The sequence below is a fragment of the Somniosus microcephalus genome, chromosome 23 (genome assembly GCF_052327205.1).
Source record: "Somniosus microcephalus isolate GS21.2 chromosome 23, FLI_Smic_1.0, whole genome shotgun sequence".
Lineage (NCBI taxonomy): Eukaryota > Metazoa > Chordata > Chondrichthyes > Squaliformes > Somniosidae > Somniosus > Somniosus microcephalus.
The window spans coordinates 27,099,758-27,117,039 of NC_141009.1; the positions used below are offsets into that span (position 1 = coordinate 27,099,758).

The following is a 17,282-nucleotide window of genomic DNA, read 5'->3' on the forward strand; positions in this document are numbered from 1 at the left end:
CAATCACTGTGGGGATGGAGTCTACTACTGATTGAGATGATTGATGACTCTGATAATTAGCAGTTAAAGACTGTGGTAGCCTAGAGGTTATGGTACTGCACTAGCAACCCAAGAGGTTATGAGTTCGCAGCAAGTTGTGAAATTTAATTCAATAAATCTGGCCGTTTGTGGGCTAGTATCAAATCAATAAAATAATCACGAAAGCTACTAGATTGTCTTCATAACCCACTGGTTCATTAACATCCTTCAGGGAAGGAAACCTACCTGGCTTCAAGACAGAAAGCAGAGAGTGGGAGTAAAGGGTAGCTATTCACAGTGGCAGGAGGTGGGGAGTGGTGTTCCACAAGGATCAGTGCTGGGACCACTGTTCACAATTTATATTAACGATTTAGACTTTGGAATCAAAAGCACAATTTCTAAATTTGTGGATGATACCAAATTGGGGGGGATAGTCAATACTGAGGAGGACTGCAACAAATTACAGGAGGACATTAATAAACTTGCAGAATGGGCAAATAATTGGCAAATGAAGTTCAACACAAATAAATGTGAGGTATTACATTTTGGTAGGAAGAATAGGGAGGTCACTTATCACTTGGAGGGTGCGAGTCTAGGTGGGGTAGAGGAACAAAGGGATCTCGGAGTACAAATACGCAAATCACAAAGTTGCGACTAAGGTTAGCAAAGCCATAAAAAAAAAAGCAAACCAAGCACTAGTATTTATTTCCAGAGAGAGAGAATTGAAAAGTAGGGAAGTTATGCTAAACTTGTATCGAACCTTGGTCAGACTACACTTTGAGTACAGTGTGCAGTTCTGGTTGCCATATTATAAAAAGGATATAACGGCACTGGAGAGGGTGCGGAGAAGATTTGCAAGGATGATACCAGAAATGCGAGGGTATACATATTGGGAAAGGATGAACAGGCTGGGTCTCTTCTCTTTTGGGAAAAAAGAAGGCTGAGTGGTGACCTAATAGAGATCTTTATAATTATGAAAGGTTTTGATAGTGGATACAGAGAGAATGTTTCCACTTGTGGAGAAGAACATAACTAGAGGCCATCACTAAGATAGTCACCAAGAAATCCAATAGGGAATTCAGAAGAAACTTCTTTACCCAAAGAGTGGTGAGAATGTGGAGTTCTCTACCACAGGGAGTGGTTGAAACGAATAGTATAGATGCATTTAAGGGGAGGCTGGATAAGTATGTGAGGGAGAAGGGAATAGAGGGTTATGCTGATAGATTTAGATGAGGAAAGATGGGAGGAGGCTCGAGTGGAGCATAAACGTAGACATGGACTGGTTGGGCCGAATGGCCTGTTTCTGTGCCGTATATGCTATGTAATCTGATCTGGCCTCTGAGTCGAGTTCCACACTGTGATTGAATCTCAGTGCCTTCAGGGTAACTAGGGATTCCAAGTACATTCCAAGAATAAATAAGGTAAAACAGACGCAGCTGCATTAACCAATACTACTTTATTAACGCAACTATGACACCACAGTTGACACCGTTGCAAGGTTACGCATTGGGAGTACACAAAGTACGTAGGTTAGATATTGTTATCTGATGAGTCTAAATTGTTGCAGGCACAAGCATGGTGTAAGTGTAGTGTCGCAGCATTGGCTCCAGCTGACAACATTGAAGCTGTTCCATTTCTCTGATAAGACCAGACATGCAACCTTGTTTAGTAGAGTGGCTATTTAACTACTTTTGGGATGTTCAGCTCCACCTGAGGCAAATTGCCATCTGGGAGAATGTCTTCTCATCATACATTACCTGTCTCTTGTTACATACTGCTATACTTGACCTCTTCAATCTGATTCTTTCACAGGTACAGACGTACAGCATTTGGAGTCCACATCAGTGCTTCAGATGAACTCACTAAACAGTGAGTAAATGTCTAGCAAAATATTGCAGCTGCAGTGATAGGGCACTTTTGCTATTATAATTTTTTGGAACATGTATTTTTGTTCTTTCCACTCTACTCTCTGCCCATAAGTGCCTTCATGCTTAGTAAGAATACATTTGCTTAGAAAAGTAATCTTCCTTGTGAAATACTGTACAGTATATGGTGTAGAGACTGTAGACATAATACCATAACATGCTACCAGCATGTAAGAGCATTGTATAGTAAAATATAAAGGTGAGCTTTATTTTAATTTTGTCAGTAAGTGTGGGGTAAACCCAAAATGCTAAATGTGATTATCTTGGAAAATCTTTAATCCCCCCTCTCCTCTGCCTCTTCCACTCTCGCCTCCAACAACAAGCGCAGGAACTTGTTTGTCACTAGGATCAAGATCATCTGTTCAGCTGCATCTGCTGCATCCCTCCTTCCTCTTGCCCACCAACCAAACCCACTGTCCTAGACCTGCACCTGCGTCTTTCTCTAGTTTCTCTCCTATCTCCCCTCATGCCTATCTGAGCTCATCTTCTCCATGAGATTCACCTCTTGCGCACAACCCTATTCCCAAGAAACTGCTGATCAACCAATTTCCCTCTCTGGCCCCCATGGTAGCTGACATTGTAAACAGTTTCCTCTCCTTGGGTACTGTACCGCTCCTTTTCAAAACCACCGTCCTCACCCTTCATCTCAATAAAAAACACCAACTGCCCCATCTCCGACCGCCTCATTCTCTCAAGTCCTCGCAAATCCATGCCTATCTTCCCTGCAACTCCATGTTTGAATGTCCATTCAGGTTTCCACCCTGTCACAGCAGTGAAACGGCCCTAATCCAAGTCACAAATGACATTCTCTGTGACTTTGACCATGGGTGCACTATGCCTCTTTGTTCTTCTCAACCTCACTGCAGTCTTTGACATGGTCGACCACGCCATCCTGCTCCAATGCCTCTCCTCCATTGTTCAGCTCAGTAGGAATATTCTTGCTTGGTTCCACTCTTGCCTATCCAATTGTAACCAGGCCATCTGCAATAATGGATTCTCTTCTCACCTCTTCACCGTTACCTCTAATTGCCCCCCAAGGATCTATCCTTGGCCTCCTCCTCTACCTCATCAACATGCTGCCTCTTGGTGACATCATCTGAAGATATGGGATCGCTCCCACATGTATGCTAACACCACCCAGCTCTACCTCAACCACTTGTCTCAATGCCTCCACTGTCCCTGTGTTGTCAGACATTCAGTCTCTGATGAGCTGCAGTTTTCTCCACTTGTATGTTAAGACCTAAGCCATCATCTTCGGCCCCCCTCCACATACTACATACCCTCGTCATCGATTCCATCCCTCCTACTTGGCAACTGTCTTGGGTTGAACCAGATTTTGTAATCTTGGCATCCTATTTGACTGCGCTTCCGACCCATATCCCCATCATCCCAATGTCTACCTACTTGCATCTCCGTAACATTGCTTCCTCTACACCTGCCTCCGCCTATGTGTTACTGAAATCATTATCCATGCCTTTGTCATCTGCAGGCTTGATTACTCCAATGCTCTTATTTGCCATGTTCTGTAGACTTCAGCTCATTCAAAACTCTGCAGCCAGTATCCTATCTTGCACCAGGTAGTCACCCATCACTCCTGTCCTAACCTACATCGGCTGCAGGTGCCCCAACACCTCCAATTTAAAATTCTCATCCTCGTGTTTAAATCTCCATGATCTCGACCCTCCCTATCTGTTACCTCCTCTGGCACTACTAGAATTCCGAGTTCCTCTGACTCTGGGGCCCCTCTCCCCCCCCCCCCCCCCCCCCCCCCCCCGGTTCCTTGCTCAACTTCCTTGGTCGTCACTACATTTGCCTTGGCCCTATGCTCTGGAATTCCCCCTCTAAATTCTCTCTGCTCCTTTAAGACACTCCTTAAATCCCACCTCTACCCTACCTAATGTCTCTTTCTTTGGCTCGGTGTCTATTTTTGTTTGACTACACTTCTGTCAAGCATCGTGGGATGTTTTTCTACATTAAAGGTGCTATATAAATGCAAGTTGTTCAACAATTGATTTTAATATATGCTTTGAGCCCAACTGCCGCACTTGTCTTTGTCTTCACCTTTGTGGGTAAGTACCTTGATTGGCACCTTGGAAGCTAAGTTATACTATGGAATGAAAGCCAAATTTACTTGCTGGTGTGGTTAAGTGGATCTCTCATTAGTTCCGTTGCTAGTTCAGTGCACCCTATCTGATCTGTGAAGAGGGGACCAAACATGCAGGTTAACCATAAATGCCCTGTGACCTAGATGAATAATTTTATGATAAACTGTGAAGATTTTCTATGTTTAGTAATAATTACTATACAGGAGTAATATATTTTAATTAAACTTAAGGAGGAATTAGAGACAATTTAAATTCTGTGGCATCTACCCAGTTCATTTAAGTTCCTGAGGATTGGTTCTGCCAAGCATACCTTTTGTAAATTGTGTAAAACTCCAGAAAATCTATTGAACCATGCATTATTCATCCATGTCCAGTTGTGTTCCTTATCATGACCAATGTTTCCAGGCCTCCAGTATCTCGGGTAGTATGTATTTCACACAGCATTTGATGATCGCTAGTCAAGCTGTGGAAGCTGCAACATTAAATAAATTTAAAACGGAGATAGACAGTTTCCTAGCAGATAAGGGAATTAGGGGTTACGGGGAGCGGGCAGGGAAGTGGACGTGAGTCTAGATTCGGATCAGCCATGGTCCTATTGAATGACGGAGCAGGCCCGAGGGGCCGTATGGCCTACTCCTCCTACTTCTTATGTTCTTATACTTATCCTTGCAGCTTTCAATCCTGTTCCTAACCAGATAATCTTACAGCTCCTATTTAAAGTGCTAAAATGTTAACTCTCTTAACTGCATTAATTACCTTAGATGGGCACCTGTTCTATATATTTGCTAACATGGAAAAAAAATCTTTTTAAGGTAAAGTCTTGATTAAAGTCTTGTTATGGTCTCATGGGCTAGATTTTTACCTGTTTATAGTCAATGGGCAGAATATCTATCTCTAGTGGATAAAATATCTTCTATGTTGCTATGTAAAATTACACGCATATATTGTGGATACTAACCATTCTGGTGTGCTGAAAGAATCTGTCCATCAGATGGCAGCAACAAAAAGCAAATATGCTAGGTCTTCACTTTGTTGAAGTGTTTGTACACATAAATGTACCAACACCATTTATTTTAATTTTGTTATTTAGAGAAAACAATGCAAACATACATTTTGTGGTCACTATAGTTTTATTGCACAGTACTTACAGGAGAATGTATTGGTGAAGTTAAGCATATCTTGGGAACTACATGCTTTTGAGGATCAGGATAGTTTTGCCAGCATCTCTGGTATAGGGAGATAATAGAGAGCTGTCTTTCATAGTTTGGTCATTGACCCCAAACGTCCCACACAGGACAATCAAATGAAGATCAGAGTCAGTTTGAGGCTGAGTTCTAAGTTGCTTACTTTAGGAAGCAGTCTGGGTTGAATGGGAGGATGTTTGGGTCATGTCGTCTTCCTGGAAAGGACTCCAGACTGTGTTATATCCAGAGTTCTCACTAGTCCATCCAGTACCCATTTTGACTGGCATATGCCCCACAGGTGTTTCACCTACATGTTTGCTGTGGGGAGGGGTGCACTTCATCACAGAGTAGGAAAGCACTTTGAATTTCCACAACTATTTCTTTCCTCATTCTCTTTGTCTCAACATGAGCACATTAGTATTTGAAAAACCTTTGGCCTCAATCTAGGCTAGTTCATCTTTTACAATATGCACCTTTTTACTTTTAATTTTAAGTCATTAATGATATTAGAATAAAATTGGAAAGCAAACAAAAAAATCCTTAATTTGTAGTACGTGCTGGAAATTTTATTTAAAATTCAGATTTTACTTTTGATGAGGCTGCTGATATACTATAATTCCTCAAAGGTTAACAATCTACTTAAAGTGCAAATATCAACATTAAGAATATTCTGTTTTAGAAATATGATTTTGGGAGAAAATGTCAGTTTATTCCTATTTTGATACATGGCTATAGTTTTCTGATGCTTTGTCTCAGTAGTTGACATTATTATCACATTGTGATCTAACATGAAGTGATTTAGTTTGTGTTCCTTTACAAAATATGTTTTTTGGAGCAATTTTTATGGCATTCCACATATTGATTGACACTGACATGTTTCATAAGTCTTCATGAATTATTATATCATGACTCTTCCAACGGCTGAGGAAATCTATCCAGTGTGTAGCTGAGTCGTACAGCTCAAGGAAGTCCAAAGTTGATCCCCAATCTGTGCTGAATTAGTAGCACAGTAGGGACAGTACAATTGGTCCTAGGAGCCTCAATCTCTATCCCACAAATCTTGCAGGAAGTGTGCATGTGTAAGTATTGAGTGAGGACAACATTGAGTTTTAAGATGCCTTTTGAGTTGAATGGCCTTCTATCATTGTCATGGTGCATATGCAAAATAGGACACTTGGGTGAAGTACCGAAAGATAAACTGCCTGTGAAACCATATCCTAGTCGAGAGTCAATGTTTTCAAGATGGGCGAAAGTTTGCAAGAGTAAAAATATTACAAGAGAAAATGCCAGTAAACCCTTGATAAATACCAACAGCCTATGCTATCAATCTATATTGCACATTCTACTACAGCTGTTTGTTTCAAGACTACGCTTGGAGTTAGCGATGTTCCTGCCAGAGTCTAAATAATAGTTCATAATGTATTACTACAAAGATCTATTATAATATATTTATAATTAATTACTAATTTTCAACTATAAAATATCCTGATATTTATAGGTGTTGACTCTAGTTTGATAATGTTTCTACTTGGCTCCTTCTCACTCTAGAATGACTTAGCTGATGTTTTGCAAGCTTTTTTAAAATTGCAGATTAATGCAATTTTTGAATTAGAGCAACAGCTAACATGCAGAGGGGAAAAAGCAAAAAATACAAACTTAAACAACATCAAATCACTTGTACAAGATATCAATATTGCAACAATAATAAGTTTGCAACAGTCAGAAAATAAATTGAAATTGTTTTCCAAAACTCACTGGGTCTCTGCTCATAATGCATATTTTGCACTATTGCATACCTGGCTGTCGGGTTTCTTTGACCTTGTTGGAGCTTTATTAAGAGATTGAAAACTCAATTCAGTTTTATTTTTTATTTATTTCTGGAATGTGGGCCACACTGACGAGGCTGTATTTGTTACCCATGCCTAGTTGCCCTTAGAAAATGGTGGTAAGCCACCTTTTTGAACTACTGCCGATATTGTGCTTCCACTATGGTGTTAGGTAGGGAATTTCAGGATTTTGATCTTAAAAACAATGAAGGAATAGGGATGTATGTCTCAGGTCAGGATAGTATGTGGTTTGGAGGGGAACTTTGAGGTGATGTTCCCATGGCATTACTGCTCTTGTCCTTCTTGGAGGGCAATGTAATGTAGCCCTTGATTTATCATATTTTCTGCGGCATTCTCACCCAGTGCCAAATTGAAGTGGGTGTTAAGGAACAGTCGTGTTCTTATTTGTTGGGAAGGGAGCTCTTAAAGATAATTGCCATTTGTTTTAACTGCCGTCTTATTGTAAGATATGGGGACTGCTCCTGCAGCCCCCCCCCCCCCCCCCCCCCCCCGTGGGCATGATTTTACACATAAAGGATGAAGGAAATCAATGAAGACATGCCAGGGAGATCAACTGGTCTCCAGAGGTGGAGTATGCAAGCCTGCCATTATGCCAGCAACTATATCTGGAGGCTCAAGCACAAATACCTGTCCATGACCAAGGGTAGCTGCCCTACCAGTTCAGGGTCAGCAAAGCACCACTTGCAGAGCAGTGCTACCTGCTCCATGGAGACCTGCATTGAAGTAACACCATAGGGACAGCATTGCCATCCAGGACAAAGCAGCCTGCTTGATCAGCATCCCATGTACCACCTTAAACATTCACTGCCTCCACCACCTGTGCAATGTGGCTGCAGTGTGTACCGTCTACAAGATGCAGTGCAGCAACTCGTCAAGGCATCTTGGACAGCACCTCCAAAACACGCAACTTCTACCACCTAGGAGGACAGGGCAGCAGGCGCATGGGAATACCATCACTTCCAAGTTCCCCTCCAAGTCACACACCATCCTGACTTGGAAATAGTAGAATCATACTAGCCCTGAGTTTGAGGAAGGCCTCTGGCTTCACCTTCACCTCCCCGGATGATGTTGTAGGCAAGGATATCCAGATTGGCCTACTCATAGGAAATCGAGCAGTTGCAATTTCTGGGTCCTCCTGTAGTTTGGACTTATTCTCTTTCATTATATACCACCTTGCCATGCAAGCAGAAACGTCTTGAGATGTGGTAAGTTTAAAGAGCACATACAGTGAGATGTGCCCATTTGTGGAGCCGGAGGAGAACTAAAATTGATTTCAAATAATACATGATCCCCACTTGTGGGGGAAACCTTTTTGAGACAGACATACCCCCCCACCCCCCATCCCACACACACTGCATTATGGCTTTCCCCAAAACATAGCTAGCCCGGACACCTGCGCTTAAGGTTATCTTAGGGTCTAGTCATGAGGGGGGGTGGGGGGAACTAATATTTCAAATAAATACTCAGCTGTATTTAGAACAGTACAGGTTTTCCAACTCACTGCAAGAATGCCCCCTCACTGTGCCAGGACCTGACCCTGCACATCCTAAACACCTGTTTCTTTCCCTGCCACCTCATTGCTCCCACTCTCCCCACACCGAATACCTATATGACTCACCACACTGTCAAAACACTCCTGAGAAAACCACTATTGCCATGCTCATTTCAACTGCATCCCACGATCATGCATCATTGTTTCCGCAACGCGCTGATTCTCCCAGATGCTCTAACCTCATAACTCTCTCTTCCAAACCCGAAGACTACTTTTCCAACAGTATGAACCCACTGTCCCCGTCTAGCCCCATTAATGTTACACACACTACCTACAACTGATCTCCCATCTATTTGAAACCTATAACGTCTTCCATACCTTCACCTTCTGTATTCTGGACTTTAAAAAAGAATAAGAGATAAACTAGTTACAATTTAAATGAACTTTTGCTGGTAATCAAGGCAACTAATTTGTAGTTTATGTACAAATATGCACATAATTATAGAATTCAAGGCTGAAAATGTCACTGCTGTTCCTATCATATATTGTGTAAAAATGCAAATCAACTCATTAAATCAGTAGTCCCGATGCTACATTGTGCGTCACATAGCATAGAACAGTGGAAGGGACTTTGAACTGCCGGCTGTCCGTTTCTTGCATGAAAAACAGGCGACAGTTATTTGAAGATCTGGTAGGGACCTTGTGCACCCAATTGCTTGCCTGGATCAACTCGCAGGCAGGCCTTTAAATGGGCACCCAGCAATGCTCCCTCTAATTTTTTTTTGTACTGAGTGGGCCACGAACTCCTTTGAGCGCAACCTTTTCGTCCGTGAGCAAATTTTAAAACAACAGCTTTTACAACAAGGACAACAGCAGCAACCACTTAAAAGCATATATACAGTAATGCCATATTGCCACCCCACTGTCTCAAATCATGAGACAATCAGACAAGGTTCTATACAAGTTTAACATAACTTCTCTGCTTTTGAATTCTATTCCTCTAGAAATGAACCCCAGTGCTTTATTAGCACTTTTTTATGGCTTTTTTAACCTGCGTTGCTACTTTTAATGATTTGTGAATCTATACTCCTTGATCCCTTTGCACCTCTATCCCATTTAGACCCTCATTTTCCAAGGAGTAGGTCGCCTCCTTATCCCTCCTACCAAAATGCACCACCTCACACTTATCTATATTGAAATTCATAAATCATTTAAATGCCCATTCTATAAGTTTGTTTATGGTAGAATTAATTAAAAGCGCTTAGTTTGCCATGTACAAACTCTATTTAATAACAAAATTACTTGTCAGAAATGACTGGGATATAAAAGAACTGCACAATAATGCATTAACACTTCAGAAACGTCACTCAGTTACACGGTTGTGCATTGACAAACAATCCTAAAGCCCAAGGTGAGCTGAAAGGCATATCTATTCATGCAATTTGTATTAATTTTAAAGTTTTTGAAGTATTAGCCCATCCCGCATGTCACTATAGCAGTGGCTGCACAAGCAGCAGCAGCAGCTTTCCTATGGCGCTGACGTGCTGTACGTCCACATAAGTAATTGGAATATTAATCACAATGCAACCAGACAACCAACAAATATAAAGTGCTGTAGTTCTTTAGTTCACAGTATTAAAAAGAATTGAACAAAAACGGGTATCCGTCTTTCCAACTTCAATCATTTCCATTAATAAACATTGTCTTCCTGGCACCCCCCCCCCCCGTGTAACATGTCAGAAATGCAGCACTTATTCACAAGTGCAGAAAACACACAATTTGCGTCACCGAATTAAAAACAAAAAGCAGGAAAAGTTATGATTGAACAGAAATAAACATCCATTTTTCTTCCTGGACAGGAGAACCAATCAGACTGACTTGGAAATGTTTACTAATATGTTGATGTAAAGATGTTAATTTACAAATTTTGCTTCTAATGTTTTCTCCCAAACCTTCTCCACAATATTAATCCCTGCTCTTATCACAGAAAGTGTTGAATTATTTTAGGTACTTCCCAATTAAATAGTGGGAAACAAACTTCATTGTACTCTCAATTTTTAATCTCCTATTTCAAGCATTATACTAAATCAAAATTGTACATTATCAGTTTAATCAAATTATTTTCTGTCTTAATAAACAAATCGTAGTTTCTTAAGTAGCTTCCTGCAATTTTTATACAACATTACATAACTCCTGTTTCTATTAACACTCCACTAAACGTTTGAGCAAATCTATATTTACATTATTTCTGGGACTTGTTAGAGCTATAGAATGACAGACAAAATAAAATGGTTTGTGTTTTCCCCTTTTTTGGTTCTCTTCATAAACATCTTTCTTTTTATTGACTTTTTAAAAAATATTAATATGTAACTCCTACAAATCCTCCCCGCCCTCCCCCTCAACAGCATGGTTGCATGTTTGTGTAAAGCTACTCACTTCAGTCGATCATTCAAAACCAAATATTGAGAAATTTCAATTTTAAAATGTTTTAAGCATTTCAGAAACTCTTTAAAAGCGTTTGAATTTCAAGACCTGGTTGAAACTTGTTTAGATGAGGGGAAAATTGATTTGTTTGTTTCTTCCAAAATCATATTCAAAACTTAGGGGTGGAAAAAGTGTTTAAACACATTTTGTAAAAATTTCATTAAAAATCTTTAAATTCCTTCAAGTTTCGTTACAGCTTTGACAGAAGTTGCTCCAAGTTTCACTTTCCCTCTTCAACGCTGTTGTTAAACATACAACAAAAAATAATAAAATAAACTCTAATTCCAAACAGAGCTCAAATAAGAAAGTGAATAAAGTGGGTAAACTTCCAAAGAAGGTTATTTATCCCCAGCCGTGGCAATGAGTTAGGGTCAGTTTTGGAGAAGATGTTTCCTCTTATTCTACTGCCGTTCCCTCTGTCTCTCACAGACTCTGAGGTACAAACAGGGGCACAAACTTTTTCCCCTCTCTCATAACATGATTTAAATAACCCTGACAGACTTTTTAAGAAAGGAGACAACACCTGGCAAAATTTAACTGGAACTTAAACGCCACTTTTCCGGCTTTAAAAAATATTCTGATTTTTTTTTTTTTAATTCTCATTTTTGTTTCACTAGGGAGTCTAAAACTTGTTTGCTTTAGCCACCTTCCATTGGCCGTTGTACACGTGCTGCAGCACCACCTGTGTTGTTCCAAAGTATGGTCGATGCTCAGTCCCCGGGAACAGACTACACGTGTCTGGACCCTCGCCCTTCTCTCTGTCCTTCCCATCCCCCCCCCTCGCTCGAGCGCGCGCTCCCCGCACGCGCCACCCGCCCCTCGCGCATGTCCCACGCAACGCCTCTCGCGCCCGCTCCCCACAAGTGCGCGCCCGCAACCGCGCGCCGTCGTTGCCCCTCGCCACGTTCCCCCCCCCCCCCCCAATTTCCCCTCCGGCACCCGCTCCTCGCCCCCCCCCCCCCCCGGTTGCTCGCGAGCGGCATCATTGACCCTCGTCACGATTCGTCTCCCCCTCCGTCACCCTCTCTCGCCCCCCCTCCGTCGCCCTCTCGCCCCCCCCTCTGTCGCTCTCTCGCCCCCCCCTCCGTCCTGACCCCAGTGTGGCCCAGCTGGATACTGTGCATGCGTGGCCCCGGTATACTGCAAGCTGGCACTGAAGGCTGAAAAGGCAAAGAATCAGGGCGTGGGGGATTCTCCCACTGTCAGGTCAAAGTTCAAGGGAGAAAACCAAATCCATCCCAGCGTTACACAGCAACCCATCAACCATCAGAACACACATTTAAAGAGCTGCAATTGCCATCGGCTCTGAGGTCGCAAGACTCGCAAATGAGTCTGTCTGGATTCCCGGGGCCATTGTGTATTGGGCCCCTCACCCACTCCAGCTACTGTCCAGTTCTCTGCGCAGCATTTCAAATCAACTGCGCGCGAGGTCGGGATCAGTGCGCACCCGCATACCTTAGAGGGGCCAGTGGCACCCAGTACTCCTGCCCAAAACAGGTGTTGGGCTATTTAAATGTGCAAATTGGGGTCCTATGCCTGTTGCAACTTTCAGGGAGAAACGGACAAAGCATGTGGATGCCAGTCACATTTTCTCTAGGAGTTGGGAATCCTTAATCCTTAAAGGAACCACTGAGTCCTATGTCAAAATCTGGCCTATCCTCTCCCCGCCCACCCCACAAACAGGCCTTGCCAGCTGAGTGCAGTAGCTGCTGAACAGACCGGTGAAGTGTTGCAGTGTGCCTGTTTGCTTCCTGTAGCTTGCTGAAAAAATGTTGAGGCCCAAACCTGAAAGTGGTTTGAACCTCCCAACTTCCACATTGCGCAAGTGCTGTGTGCATGCTGCTGATATTGAGCCCGTTTATTGCCCAACCCAAAACTCTGCCCAATGTATCCCCCATCTCTTCGTGAGCAATGCTGTGGGAGGTCTGCTAGTCTATAATTGATTTTGTTTTGTCGTGTTTACCTTCTGTACCATGCCTTTTTGTTCTATTTTACTTTTGTTCAGTTTTGTTTCACCATTTCAATCTTTTCATTCTCTTTGTCTGTTTCCTCCCTTTTTTCTCCTCAGACCATCTTCTCTCTGCTATTTTCCAGCCCGGAAAAACGCAGCACTGTAGGTGAATCTTTAGTCTCATGACCACCTCGGTGATGTGAGCATTTTAGTCTGTCAGTTAACCTCATGTGCATCCGTCTTTTAACGATGCCAAAAGCTATAGCTGTGGTGGGTTCATCAGACAAAATTCCAGCAGCAATTTGTTCATGGTTCATAAGATATTTGTTGAAGTGGGCAATATCTCCATGCAAAATGTCAGAAGATGAATTCAAATGGAGAAGATCCTTCAGCCCATTTAATTTAATCCTTACAGAATACTAACCCAAATCTTCCACAATACCGACCCACGAGAATGAGCATTCAGCTAAAGGTTTCAGGTGGAAGAGTCACAATAAACAGTCGTACTGTTAATAAAAAAATCAATTTAAAAAAAATCAATTTTCATTTTTGAAAAATAGTATGTACATTAATACTTTAGCTATCTTGGGTTTCTAAAGGAAATATTCAACTTATGTTATGAATTCTCGAGCTTTGTCCAACAGATTTTACCGAACAGATATTTGGGCTGCAGTTTGCATTCACTGATCAGTGAGTTGTTTAAAAATAAAACCCACCGACAGCAATGAATGTTTATCGCAACCTTTTGTCAAGAGGGTTGTATTTCTGATATTCTTCAGTTTTATAGTTTATTCAATCTTAATACATTTTAGGAAAAAAGATTGAGCAACAAACAGAATATCCCAAGTTTTCTTCAGGTTTTTTCTGAAAATATAAATTGTCTTGGTTAGTTGTCATTGTGTCCCCTTGAATGATTTGCTGAACCAAGTAACAAACCATTAGGATTTTCTAAGCTGTGAAATTAATGGAAGTTGGACTTTGTGACTGCAGTTGCATGTAAACTATCTTTCAGGCCAAATGCAACCCTTGTGTACTCTATACTTTTAAAAACATTTATTTATGTGTAATTGCTGTATTCTTGCTCATTCTTGACATGCTCCATGTACTACAAGTACGAAGCTCCATGGGGTAAAATCATAGATTTTGTTGATGTCATTAGACATTATGAAAAATTTTCCCATTCCCAAGAAGGCTCAATTTATTTCACTTGTGCTTAAAAAGTGCATCTGCTGCACTTTTTATACTTTGTTTTTCCATTGTTTTTTCAAAGTTGGTGGCTTTAAATTTTTTGATCACTCAACAGCTTCAAGCACTGTGTGAGTGAAGTTAAACTTTAATAATTTAGAATGGTCAGAATGAATGCCTCTGATATATTTCATTGATGTGGTATTCTTAGCCCACAGCAGACAGCGCTAACTCCAGTGACTTGTTGCCAAATTCCAGGGTTACCTTTGTTGTAAGAGTAGGCATGGTGGTTCCATGCTACTGCCAAGATAATCCTGTCTGAAGTCCCAGTTGGCACTGACACTGAGCTTGATGGCACTGATGTGATCCATTCAGGGTTATGCACTCATGGAGACTCCATTAGATGGAGTGAGACACTTATTCACTATATAGTGTAGTTCTCATCGCCTGGTTGGTACCAACAAGTCAAAGAAGAAGCGCCCCACAGCACTGGCTGGCATTAATTGCTCTGTGCTGTGCTAGAGGAGCAGCAACTTGTCCCAAATTCTACCACTTAAGTGTTTCAGCAGCTTCTGCATGCTCAGCCTTTTGTGTCTTGAGATGCTTGCCTCAATCAACGTCATAGACCCAATCTCTGGCGAGAAGTTTGCCTTTTTCGCCGTTCACTTGATTTCAGTGCTCTGCAGTGGGAATCCCCAGTGTGATACTGCTGTCATGTCTACAAGCCATCTAAGCAGCCAATCACATTGCAGAATTCTCACAGATAGGAAGCCAGGAAATGAGAAGCTGCTTTTATCCGGACTTTATATAAAAAAAAAAATTAAAAAAAAATGTTAGTGAAATAAAGATTGGGACTCTCACATGGAGATAAGGTAGAAGCTGAAATATTATGAACAAATTTTAAATGTTTTTTAAGATTTGCAGTTTTTAATCATAATGGAGAAATGTAACACTCCACAATTATAAAAATTAGTTTTTCAAGGCCAGAATGTTTGTTTACCACTGTGAAAACTCCAGTTACACCTATTCCAATAAAGCTTAACATTTAATGGGATATTTAACAGCGATACTACCATAGAAAAGCCCAAGTTTGCATCAGTTTCACTGATTGCCAGCTCCGGGGGGGGGGGGGTCCACAGTGCAGCCAGTGTCGGAGCAGTAAATGACTGACTGCAATTTCAGGATTTCCGCGTTTAGCTGCACATGCGCTAAATCATGAAGTTGAGTCAGTTTCAAAGGGGTAATGATGGTGAACGCTTATTACCCACTGCAAATTCCGGCCCATAGAATCTAGAGACTCCTCTAGTGCTAGTTGGCACCCAAACACCTTTTCAGGAGTTCCTTTTTGATGTTGAATTTCCAAGCAGCTGGGGAAGCAGGAATTCCTAACTGGAGGCCCCCTCTTTTCATTCCTTGCAACTACTGAGGGGCATGAGTGACTGAAAGTAGCAACATTTTGGGTGGTGGCATCTATCAAATCTTAACCACTTTTGATCTCACTAGGATCTCCTTATTGAAGGCTTCACTTCCTTGATATGTGAGCTCTCTGCATGCATTTGTGTCTTTCCCCACTTTAAGGGATTTATCTATTTTCTGCCTGCTGGTTGAGCTTAAATAGCCTTTAATACCATCCAAAACCCAGAATGTGGCTGGGTGATAGAATATAATATGAGGACTAGACTAATTCTGACACCTTCTTTCTAAGCCTCATGTTAATCCTTCCTTGGGGTGTTTGATAACTTCAATTCCACAGAGGTGCAGAGTTTGAAGATGACCACTTTGAGGACCCCTACACTGAGGGTGGTGCCATTGTCCAGATCACAGTAAGACTGACAGCATCAGCTTTGCAACTTTCATTATTCTCTCCACTATGCAATTTGCAACCAAGGGAGTTTGGAGACATGCATAATAAATCCACGGTTCTTGCTCAGGTAGCTAAATGTGCTTCATTTGAGTCTCGTATGCAGTTTCTGTTGTTGATTCAGCAGTAATCTATCAGGTACTCCTCAGAATTTGAATCCTGTTTTCCAGACCAGAAGTCCCAACATGTGGGGAAAGCTAGCCATACTGCAAGGGTCCTCTTAAATGAAGAAAGTCTCCCATTGGATCGATTCTGCAGGTTTTCTCATCATTAGGTATCACAGCATCAGACTGTGTTAAGGTCCTGTATTATGAACCATCCCTTCCACTTTTGAAAGGCATTCACAGATTCTCTTTTTATAGTAGCAGATCTGAAGAGGATTTCCTAAATCTAGGAGCTACATCTATCGCCCATGGGATTTTTCTCTATTGGCATTTTCAGGCTTCCCACTACTTCAGATGCTTTTAGATGGGAAATCCCTTTCAAGGAGCCAATGCAGTACTGGCTTGAGGGCTTTAATTGACATCAGCAAAGTCCTTGTTCTCTGTCAAGCACGGCACCTCAAGGTAGACCTATATATAGGCCACGCCAACCCTTTGATAATCTCCCCATGGGATGCTAAGACTCACACCCTCAATTAAGACAAAGGGGTTTGTTGAAAATTTCTTGCAGATTTTAGCTCTGCCCTGGCCATCCAGCAATGACTTCTGTTTGAGAACTAGGTGAAAGGATAACATTTTTTTTGTTAACATAGGAGGAGAGCGATTGCTTCAGGTGGGCTGTCAGCAGCGGTTATTCCTTTTACTTTCATGTCAGAAAAACCCTGCATATGGGAATAATGTAGTCTTAAGTTAACCGCGTAGAATATTCTTAAACTAATGACTTGAGAGGTAATTAAACACCAGATGGCCATCTTCAGTCACAAAGCATATTTTTGTTAATCAGTAGATCGTTCTTGTGCTATTTTGTGGTTCTCAATGCTCTGGGCTCTATGCTCTGCATGCAAATCAATTTCCTTTTGGCAAGGCTGTCTTAACAGCTGGAGTACTTCTCCTGTGGCATGTGGAGGATGTTACGAATGAATGAAGACACTTTTGATTCTGTATCATATTTCAAAATATTTCTATATTATATGGATACATTAAACTAGTTGGTATGGTACTGGGTTAGCAACCTAGAAGTTGAGTTCAAAGCCCACTGTGGCAAGTTGTGAAAATGAACGAAAAAAAA

At 41.6% G+C, this 17,282-nt stretch overlaps 1 protein-coding gene across 3 annotated transcripts in view; it reads left to right on the forward strand.

The window, feature by feature from the left end:
• LOC147101758 (nuclear receptor subfamily 6 group A member 1) overlaps positions 1–17,282 on the forward strand; it is a 395,609-nt gene that overhangs the window by 102,554 nt on the left and 275,773 nt on the right. For all 3 annotated transcript variants that reach the window (XM_085965661.1, XM_085965660.1, XM_085965659.1), the window contains exon 3: positions 1,831–1,887. In XM_085965661.1, coding sequence (XP_085821787.1) covers positions 1,831–1,887 — 57 coding nt within the window. The remainder of the gene's footprint in view (positions 1–1,830; positions 1,888–17,282) is intronic.